The following is an 11,659-nucleotide window of genomic DNA, read 5'->3' as shown; positions in this document are numbered from 1 at the left end:
ATTGTTCATAAAGCGCATGTTTGTCATCTAACACATCACCAAATATATTTAAAGTATGTAATATTAATTATTAAACAAATGTGCTCTTAATAATGGTTATGATTGTACTAAGTAACAGGATGACCCTAAGTTGAAATGTAGCCCAGTTTAAAGTTAGAAAGATCCAAATGCTGGACTTTGGTTCCAGTAGACCTGGTTTAATTTTGCCCCCCAAATTTTAGACTTAATAACCTTAGTAAATTACTTAATCTTTAGTGTATTTATCAGTGAAATGGTATTGATATCTCTGGCATCTACCTCTTAGGGATATTTTAAAATGTACTTGAGATACTATTTGTAAACTTAACATATTCATGTCACTTATGTGTCACATTTTTTTCTTAAAGTTCATAGGCCTTGTCTTAAGATATATATAATGAAAGCATTCTGATATTATCACCATTCTGAAATTGTGTAGTTAAAAGGAAACATTCAAGAATTCTATAAATACAAAGCAAAATCTTCCCCCAGGACAACATTACCATGTTAAAGATACTAATTGGGGAGGATACTCTCTGGGGCTATTTTGGCTCACAGGACAAATTGGGAACTCCTCAGAATGGATTAATTTTGAGGAAGAAAGCTCTCAACTACTTTTTTCCACATTAATGAAAGTAACGTCATGTCCAAGATCATTATTATAAAACCATTAATAATAAAATTGTTCCATTTTCTATTGACCAAAGAAAACTTTATGTTGTAATTTTGGGTATAGCATTTATCCTGAAAAAAGAACAAGATCTGAAAAAGGATCATTTTTAAGCAGTTTATTTTTTAACACATTTCTTATGTAGTCACTAGTTGATCCCACAATACTTTCCCTTCTTCAGTCTTATGATGTCATTTGATCCTATTGAAGTCAAAATCCAGAGTTTATTTTCAAAACAATCAGATCCCAACTCTTTCCCACAAACTTTTTAATTGAAGGAAATATCTGCTATGTACGTGATGTAGACATTTAATTTTGATGTTTTCAATGTCTATCATTTGTAGACACATGAAAGGAAATTTTAAAACAATTTTTATTAAATTTGTTCTCATGAACATGTCCATTTGCATTACATAGAGCTCAAAAGTCCTTGGGGTCACATGTTATTATTGATCCTTATTCAGTTTATTTTATTTTTCTGTTTGAAGAAAAAAAATAGCATTTGTGACACTGGTCATAGATAGGACATTTCAAGTGGTGAGATTTCTAGAACACTTTCATGGGCTTTAAATTCAAATAAATTCATATGTAGCACATAAATTTCCTTATTCCCCCAAGCCTCCACATAATATTTCTTTTCCTTTTTTAAACTAAATATCTTGAGACAAATATGATTTTTTATATCTAACTTAGTGAGAAGATCACAAATGACTCAGTTTTTCTACTCTCCTGGAAGATAGAATCATCGGTACCTTGTTCATCTTATCCCTAAAGTCAGTTGCTGGAGGAAAATTTTATGGGTTTCTTAATCCACACGAGACCATATCCCCAAAGTACTGATGAGCTTTTATGAACTTGATAGATGATCTCAAGGAAATTGCTATAATATGTAACAGTGTCAATAATTTTAACCAACCCTATGAAATAATAAGTATCAATTATTGCCAAACTCTGCTTTGTAGGTGATATTGCATTGGTTGTTGCCTATCTAAGAATGTTGCAAAAGGTTCTTAGAGAGGACTTTAGTCAATCAGAAGAGTTTAATTTTAGTCTGCCACACATTAAAGGCCTAGTAAATAAAGAATATCTACTATCTAAATGATAACATACATTTGACTGGTCAAGATGGAGATCCTTCCATGTTATGTTATTATTTAGGACAGAAGGTACAAAGAGACAAGGCAGAAGGTCAAAAAATAACCAGGATGTGGTCAATAGATTGAATTGTCTAGAGAATTTTAAAAATCTTTTAGAAGGAGGTACATGGTTCAGCGGATAGAGCAATGGCCCTGATGTGAAGAAAAACTATTAAATCTACTCTCACACATGAGCCATGTGACCTATGACAGGTAACTTCACCTGTTTTGACCACTTTTTTTCTTTCTTGTAAAATTTTGTTAATAATAGCATTTTTATGGCAGGATTTTTGTGAGCAGAAAATGAAATTATCAGGAATCCAAGAGGCTGAGTGCATAAGCCACTTACTCAAACTCAAGAAAATTGCATTCAAAGGTGATTTCAGTCATTGATTATCAGTGTGAACCTTGGAAAAATAACTTAATCTCTGTCTGCCCCAGTTTTTGAACTTTACAAAAGATAATCATAAAATTTCCTAATATAATTGGGATTAAATAAGATACTTTTTGTCATATGATGTGGTAACTGCCATGAATAGTTGTTGAGTTGTATTCAACTCCTTATTACCATATCGATTGTACTGTCCATGGGTTTCTTTTGCAAAGATAGTGGAGTGGTTTCATTTCTTTCTTTTTTTTTCTGTAGTAGATTAAAGCAAACAGAGGTTAAGCAATCAGCCCAGGTTAATATATTTAGTAAACTGTAACCCCCAGTATTGTGAGTAGGCCTCAGTAAAATCAAGTCATGACTAGACAGCTAGACACTTAGCCTAGGCATCACATGAGACAACCCAAACACTTCCTTTCTAACCACTCCCTGACATTAGTTCTTTGAAATATTTTGAACCTTATTTTCTGGTCTGGTACACATAGAGAAACCTTCTTCAAGCCTGATCCAGGAAGCCATCGTTGAGGGGAGCTATCACTGTTAAAAATGAGTGAAAAATCCTTGACATCCACTGATAACCACCTTCCACTGAAGGACAAAAATTTCATATGCCATTAGAAATCTCAGAGGGGGCAGCTGGGTAGCTCAGTGGATTGAGAGTCAGGCCTAGAGACTGGAAGTCCTAGGTTCAAATCTGGCCTCAGACACTTCCCAGCTGTGTGACCCTGAGCAAGTCACTTGACTCCCATTGCCCACCCTTATCACTCTTCCACCTATGATCCAACACCAAGAATTTAAGGATTTAAAAAAAATGTAAAATTTTTTTAAATTTAAAAATATATATAAAAAATAAATCTCAGACAACTAGTCATAGTTATAATCTAGAATTCACAGTCATCATCCCAAGTATCTGATTACATGGACATATAGCAGGTACAATTATTCTGTAGGTTCTATACCCATGTGACCCAAAAATGAAATTTATATGTTACCAATATCCTTGGCACTATAGTTCAAAATTAGATCAGCTTTGATTTTATTACTGGAATTACATTAAAGAAGATGCATTATATTATGCTTTGCTATTAAGTAATACAAGGTTCTTTTTTCATATGACATATAGCTGAGACATCATATATTTGATGTTTTTACTTATTAGAACATAAGCTTATTAATGATAGGGATCATCATCCATTTTTATTTGTGTCCCCAGTGATTAACATATTTCTTTCTATATATTGTATTATTAAAAGGATTTTCTTAATCTCTCCCTCTGTCTCCTTAAGAGGCTAGAGAGCAGGATTTCTAAGTTGATTAGAAGTAACAGGAGAGGAGACAGTTAGCCAGAGCTGAAGATTCTATTACTAGGGAGACCAGCACTGAAGAGAGAAAGTAATGGGCCCATGTACAGGAAGTATGGGGGGAGAGTTGGTGAATGAGGAGATGAGAAAGCAGCTGCTGACCATTGTGGGTCTTTTGTCTTTGGGATCTTGAGAGAGTAGGAGGTCTGTTTCTGAGGCAAGGGCCTATTGGCAGTTGGCTGCTGACATTTGGGCTGCTGTAGAAAAGTGAGTAAAGGAGTGAGTGAGTGGTGGATGTCTATTATTTTAGGGAGTTAGGAAGTTAGTGAATAATTTATATAAAGAGTAGGTTAGATAGGCCTGGGGTGCTAGGCAGAAGAAACTGTCCTTAGAATTTAGTTAGAGGTAGTTTTAGGAAATTTTAGTTAGTGTTAGGAATTTTTGGTATATTTATAGGGTATAAATTAATAGTCTCTCTTTTTCCCTTTTCTATCTTTCTATCTATTCTTCTTTCTTAAATTAAAAAGGCAATGTTAAACTGCTCTCCTCATTTTGTCAAACTCCTTAATTTAACACTTACAGTATGATTAATTTATTTTCATTCATTCATCCATACCTTTACCTTTTATTCAAAATGACTTATGGATCTCAATAATAAAATTAATTTTCCCTTTGGTATGTATTGAGGAAGATTATTTAGTTGTTATGTAGGAGACTTAGCAGGAAGGACTGGAGAATTCCACATGGAATGGGGAAGGAGGAAGTGGCTTGCTCTCTCTCTGAGAAGGACTCCATGGTGGTTGGGACAAGTTGCAACTGACCCTTGGAGACCTCAGAGCTAGTGGAGCTGTACTCTGATTCCCTGGGATCTTGGAGAGTGGTGAAGAGTGAAAGCAGAGGTCACCAATCCAGCAAGACAGCACTGAGTAGGGAAGTGACCTGTGATCTGGTGGACAGCTTGCAGACTTCAATCCCTACCTGGCTACATCAGTTCTGGAGGAGTTGGTTCCTGGCATCCTTTAACATCCATGGAAGAGTTGTGAGATTCCAAGTACAAATCCTCTTCCCCAGATCCTTAGACAAGCTGTCAAAGCCCAGCAGAAGTCAGGCTGGCTAGGGATCTTACCCTTTTTGACTCCAGTCCTGGGTTGTTAGCCATAGTTTACCTAAGCCCCTTTCCAATCTCCTCCTATTATAATTAAACTGATTCCCTGTGTGTTTTTAGTAATTTTAGGTCCTCATTGTGTGTATGTGTTAATCTGTATTTATTCCAGGTTGGGTGGGGCTGAGTAACAGTTGGTCAGGCTTAAGTGTCATTCCAGTCAATGGTCTTTCCCTTGTAGTTAAACCTGGCTCCCTGACTTGTAAAGTCTCACCCATTCTCCTTTCCGGTCTCCTAAACACCCCAGTGAGCCCATTTTTAATATTTAAAGCACCTTCCCTGGTTTTTCCCCATTATAGATAGAAAGCCTTTCATTTAGCCATTCTCAAATAACTCTCTAATTTTCTTAGTGTCATCTTCCAAGTGAATGTAAACTTGGTTACTATTTGTCTGACACTACATTACATTTTCCAATAGGATATTTAACTCTTTTGATTTTTTACCAGGAGGACCACCTAATAACTTAAATGTGGTATTGCTCACGAAGCTCATGTCTGTCACCTAACACATCACCAAATGCATTTGAAGTATGTAATATTAATTATTAAATAAATGTGTTTTAGTAGTGATAATGATTTCATTATGTAACAGGATGACCCTAAGTTGAAATGAATCTCAGTGTAAGGCAAAAAAGAATCAAATGCTGGACTTATGTTAAGGAAGACCTGGTTTAATTCTGGTCCCAAAATTTTAGACTTAATGACCTCAGTAAGTTACTTAATCTTTAGTGTATTTATCAGTGAAATGGTATTGATATCTATGGTATCTACTCCTTAGCGTTATATTAAAACTTATTTGAGATACTACTTGTAAACTTAACATATTCATGTCACTTATGTATCACATTTTTTTAAGGATCATAGGCCTTGTCTTAAGATGTATATAATGAAAGCATTCTGATATTGTCACCATTCTGAAATTGTGTAGTTAAAAGGAAACATTCAAGAATTCTATCAATAAAAAACAAAATATTCCCCCAGGACAGCATTTCCATTTTAAGGATACTATTGGGGGAGGATATTTTCTTTTTTCTTTTTGCTATTTTTGCTGACAGGGCAAACAGGAAACTCCTCAGAATGGATTAATTTTAAGGAAGAAAGCTCTCAACTACTTTTTTTCACATTAATGAAAGTAACTTCATGTGCAATATCATCATTATTAACCATTAATAATAAAATATTTCCATTTTCTATTGACCATAGGAAACTTTGTTTTGTAATTTTGGGCATAGCATTTATCCTGAAAAAAGAACAAGATCTGGAAAAGGATCATTTTTTAAGGAGTTTAATTTTTAACACATTTCTTATCTAGTCACTAGTTAATCCCACAATACTTTCCTTTCTTGAGTCTTGTGATGTCATTTCATCCTATTGAGTTCAGAATCCATAGTTTCTTTTCAAAAGAATCTGATCCCAACTCTTGCCCACGTCCTTTTTCATTGAAGGAAATATCTGCTAAGACTGAACTGCTGACCAATGCAGAATTACAATCTTCAGACTAATGCAGATCATGACATCTTCTCAGAGTGATATTTGAAATAGGAAGGAAGAAAAATTTCAAGACATTGGATGTACAAACTAGGAACTTTCTTTTCTAGTCAACCAATGAAACATACAAGAAAATAAGTCTAGGATCCATTCCTATATGTACCAGCAAAATATTCCTGGCATTTTCTAAACATGATATATATTAAAATGAGATAATTAACATTAAGAAATTAAATAGGGACAAATGAAAATTTTTACATTTGATTTCGGCTTAAAAAACTTTACAAATAAATAATAGGTCCGACATGACTCCTTATAAATTTCTCTGAAGACCTTGATTTTTAAGTCCAAACAAACTTTAATATGTGACAATTAGAATACATGGAAACTAAAGAAGCTAAAAAATTATCCATAGCAATAGTAATTGAACATGATAATCTAGTTACATTCTGCCTTAGCCAGAACATTTTAGGAGGATTATATTCAATTTTGGGTGACATTTTTCAGAATTGAAGTTGATAACTTCCAAAGTGAATAGAAGGCAGCCAAAATAGTAAAGAGTTATTAGATTATGGCATTGTAAGATTCATTAAAGAAATATGGGAGGAAGCCGAGTTGCTCAGTGGATTGAGAGCCAGGCCTAGAGTTGGGAGATTTTAGTTCTACATGTAGCCTCAGACACTTCCTAGCTATGTGACTCTGAGCAACTCATTTAATCCCTATTGCCTAGCCCTTACCACTCTTCTGCCTTAGAACCAATACACAGCATTGATTCTAAGACAGAACATAATGGTTTAAAAAACAACAGTATATAGTGTTAAAACAAAGAGGATTCACCATCATGAATTTTGACGTGGAATGGATCTAAAATAATATAAAATCTACATTTTTTACAAAGGAACTAGGATCTGAAGAGGGCAAATATTGCTTAGAATATCAAAGATCACAAAAAGCAGATATGGCATTTAGATATGGCACAGAAACTCTAAATATGCAAGGCCTCTAAAAAGTCTTAGCAAAATTTTCAGATTCAAATGCTCTATTAAACTGTACTCTTTTTATGCCAGTACATGAATAGGAGATTTAGGACATAAGAAAGGGTCCTGGTGGGATTTAAGTTTTCCACAGAGTATTTAAATTATTGCAACAAAAAGAGAAGTATTAATTTTTTTTCTGCTTGCAAGTGGAGGGAAAGACCAGAAGGATTAGATCAAAGTTGTAGAAAAATTATGATAAGAAAAATTTCCCAGCAATCTGAGGTATGCAAAACTGGAATAGTTGCCATAACATATAGGTAAGTTTTCCTATACTTATTTCTCCCTTTCTAAAGTAAATTACTTGATGACAAGAACCTTTTTTGTTTATTTATTTATGTCTAGTGTGTGACAATATATGGATAGTTTTTTTAAGTGTTTGTTAACTAACTGATATTCACACAAAGAAAAATTTTAATTGAAGATGGGATACTCACTATTGGGGGGGCATAATAGGGGAAAAGTTTTAGAGATAATTTAGACTAAATGCTCTCCTAAGTTCCTTCATTCACAAATACTATTAACTGGAGATTTGAATTTTTTAATCACAAAATAATTATTTGAGTATTTATTAGGAGGAAAATTTCATTTATTTCTGCAAGAAAAGTTTTCTAAGAAATTTAGCAAGTTAGTTTGCTTATAATAATGTAACAAAATCATGCTCTACATTTGAACTGAATTTGAAGTCATATCAATTTCTTAAAGACCCTTTTCAAGGCACCTTTAACTTCTTTGTTTCTCAAGCTGTAAATCAAAGGGTTGAGCATGGGAATAACCAGGGTATAAAACACAGTGGCTATCTTCTCTGTATCAAAAGAGTGACTTGATCTGGGTTTCAGGTATATGAAGAGAAGTGTTGCATAAAACAGAACCACTGCTGTGAGATGAGAGCCACAGGTAAAGAAAGCTTTATGCCTTCCCTCAGAAGAGTTCATCCTAAGGATGGCCACAATAATGAGCATGTAGGAGACAAGGACTATAGAAAGGGAAGAAATTAAGTCAAATGCAGAAAAGAACTTAACTATTAGTTTAATCTCACTTATGTCTGAACAAATAATGTACAAAGGAGGAACGCTATCACAGAAGAACTGTCTCATTACATTTGATGCACAGAATGATGAATTAAATATCTTAATTGTTACTAGTAAGGATAACATGATGCTATAAAGATAAGGTATAACCACCAAGACCCAACACACTCTGTTTGACATGATGACAATATAGAGAAGGGGTTTACAGATAGCCACATAGCGATCATAGGCCATGGCTGACAGGATAAAAAATTCACTAGTGATAAATACCACATAAAAACCCAGCTGTATTGCACATTCATTGTAGGAGATGGTGTTTTTTTCCACTATGAAACTGGCAAGCATTTTTGGACCAATGACTGTGGAATAGCCAAGATCAACATATGCCAGATGCCTGAGAAAAAAGTACATTGGAGTTTGCAGGTGGGAATCAACACTTGTTAAGATGATCAGGCCCAGATTCCCCACAACTGTGGCCATGTAGTTGAGTAAAAAGACAACAAAGAGGGGACCCTTTAGCTCAGGATTGTTTGTGATGCTCATGAGAATGAATTCAGTCACCTGACTTCCTTTGGTTTCATTCAACTTGATCATTTCTTCTATTCCAGGAACATCATCTGTAAATAAAAGGAAACTGACTTTTTTGACTATTGTTTGGATAATCAGTTAGACTGTTAGTATGTAGAAACATCCTAGATAAATTGAGCAGTAATTTTCCCACAAAATCACAATTTATTTATATCATTTTCATCATAGCATGCAATACATCATATCATATCATCATATTACTAAAATGAAAAATGTTTATAATTTTACTTTACAAAATTAGAATTGAATTGTGGAAATCTTTAACTCATGTGTCAAATATTAAATGAGACTGTATAATGATATGAATAAATTTTAAAATATTTTACGTAATAAGTATATAAATGGATCATAATATAATCCTGAGGAAGGATAAACTATATGAGAACACCTGAAAGAGGAAATATTGTATTGTAAATAAAAAGGTATACTTGGAGTCAAGAAGAATTGGGTTCCAGAATCGTTTGCAACAGATTTTTTGGTCATGCTGTGCTAGTCAAATTAAATCTTGGTAGTTTAAGCCACTTTCTTCAAATATAAATTACAAACGGATAGCTGGTAGAATTAGATGAAATTTTCTTCTAAGTAGAGCCTGAAACCATCAAAGTTCAAGGTCAAGTTTTAATTTTTTTCTATGCAATACATAAATTAATTAAGTGTATGTCTTCTGGGAAGACAGCATGGATATCCACTCTCTGTATAGCCTTACTTTTCTGTTTTCAAATGAGGGCTAGAACATGTTGCTACAAAGTAATGAACATGATGTAGGCTTTAAAGTTTGATGTTTTCAATGGTTATCATTTGTAGACCTATGAAAGAAAATTTTAAAACAATTTTTATTAAATATTTTTTTCATGAATAAGTCCATTTGCACAGTATGCAATCCAAAGTATGGAGCTCAAAAGTCTTTGGGCCCTCACATGTTATTATTGATCCTTAATCAATTTATTTGATTTTTCTGTTTGAAAAAAGATTCTTTGTGACACTGGTCAGAGATAGGATATTTCAAGTGCTGAGATTTCTAGAAATCTTCCAGGCACATTTAATTCAAATGAATTCAAAATGTGGCACATAAATTTCCTCATTCCTCCAATCCCTCATAAAGTATGCATTATTCTTGACTTTTTTAACTGAATTACTTGAGTCAAATATGATTTTTTACATATAATTTAGTGAGAAGATCACAAATAATCACATTATCTACTCACCTGGAAGATAGAATCATTGGTAGCTTATTCATGTTATCCCTATAGCCAGTTGCTGGAGGAAAACTTTATGGGTTTCTTAATCCCCATGAGACCATGTCCCTATAGTACTGGTGAGCTTTAATGAACTTGATAGCATAACCTCAAGGAAATTGCCATAACATGTAACAGTGCCAATAATTTTAACCAACCCCATGAAATAATAAGTATAAATTTTTGCCAATCTCTACTTTGTAGGGGATATTGTGCTGGCTGTAGCTTATCCCAGAACATTGCAAAATGGAATGGACATTAGTCAATCAGAACAGTTTATTTTAGTCATCCATACAGTAAAGGCCTAGTAGATAAAGAATATCTTCTTTCTAAATGACAACAAATCTTTGGATGATCAAGATGGAGATTTTGTCTTTTTGTGTACATATTTGGTACAAATAGACAAGTTATGAGAGACATAACCTGGAGGTAGTCAATATATTGAATTCTCTAGAGAATTTAAAAAATCTTTTAGAAATCAGTATGTGGTTCAGTTGATAGAGCAATGGCCCTGAAGTCAAGAAAAACTATTAAATCTACCTTCACACATGAGCCATTTGACCCTTGGCAGGTAACTTCACCTGTTTTGACCCCTTTTTCTTTCTTGTAAAATCAGGGTAATAATAGCATCTATATGGCAAGATTTTTGTGAGCAGAAAATGAAATTATCAGGAATCTAAGAGGCAGAGTGCATAAGCCACTGGGCTTAAACTCAGGAAAACTCAGTTCAAAGGTGATCTCAGTCACTGATTATCAGTGTGAACTTTGGAAAATCACTTAATTTCTGTCTGCCCCAGTTTTTTGAACTTTGAAATCAACATAATCATAAAACTTCCTAATATTATTTTTGCGTGGATCAAATAAGATAAATTTTTGTAACGTTATGTGGAAATCGCCATGTATAGTTGTTGAGTTGTATCCCCTCTTTATTACCCTATGGACTCTCCTGTCCAAGGGTTTCTCTTGGCAGAAATACTGGAGTGGTTTGCCATCTTTTAATTTTATCTGCAGCATATTAAGGCAAACTAAGGTTAAGTGACTAGTCCAGGTTAATATAGCTAGTAAACTGTAGCCCCCAGTAGTGAGAGTAGGCCCCAGTTAAAACATAGTCATAATTTAGAAACAACTAGACACATAGCCTAAGCATCACATGAGACACTCAAGCCCATCATTTCTCTGTGCTGTACTTTGTAAAAACCTGTATGTTCTTCCAAGAAATTACTGATGCAGGGATTCTATGAGAAGCTTAGTTAGATGGTTACATATTTACCTATGAATTATTATTCTGAGGAAAACTCTTTCTAGCTTCAGTGAGGTAAACTAAGTCATTTTACTAAGACTGTAAATCAATACTAACCATTTCCCTTGTAAAAAGCTTACCTAATCCCTTAGTCTACATCACTTTCTCTGTAAGTACCTTGCTGAAGTCAATAAACTTTGTCACTGATCAGCAAGAGGCTTTGAGTCTGTCTGTGACCTTCCTGATCCAATCACATTCCTCTTATCCCATTCCATTACACACAAATAATTTGACAAGATAGACTCATCAGTAAATGTGTAAGGCCATATTTTAACTCAGGTCTTCCTGGCTCCAGGCTAAGTACTCTCT

General features: G+C 34.1%; 1 protein-coding gene across 2 annotated transcripts; it reads right to left on the bottom strand.

The window, feature by feature from the left end:
• Positions 1-1,916: 1,916 nt before the first annotated feature.
• On the bottom strand, positions 1,917-11,042 carry LOC123251342 (olfactory receptor 8K1-like). 2 transcript variants are annotated; one of them, XM_044680585.1, is made up of 3 exons: positions 11,027-11,042; positions 7,904-8,796; positions 1,917-1,934 (listed from the first exon to the last, which is right to left on the bottom strand). In XM_044680585.1, exons 1-3 carry the CDS (start codon positions 11,040-11,042, stop codon positions 1,917-1,919), a joined length of 927 nt encoding a protein of 308 aa, XP_044536520.1. The 2 variants fall into 2 exon arrangements, with proteins under 2 accessions (XP_044536520.1, XP_044536519.1); XM_044680584.1 differs by lacking the exon at positions 1,917-1,934 and having other exon boundaries at positions 7,883-8,796.
• Positions 11,043-11,659: the final 617 nt, after the last annotated feature.

The sequence above is a fragment of the Gracilinanus agilis genome, chromosome 6 (genome assembly GCF_016433145.1).
Source record: "Gracilinanus agilis isolate LMUSP501 chromosome 6, AgileGrace, whole genome shotgun sequence".
Taxonomy (NCBI): domain Eukaryota; kingdom Metazoa; phylum Chordata; class Mammalia; order Didelphimorphia; family Didelphidae; genus Gracilinanus; species Gracilinanus agilis.
The sequence above is the reverse complement of the archived record's forward strand: the minus strand, read 5'-3'. Positions and strand labels throughout refer to the sequence as shown.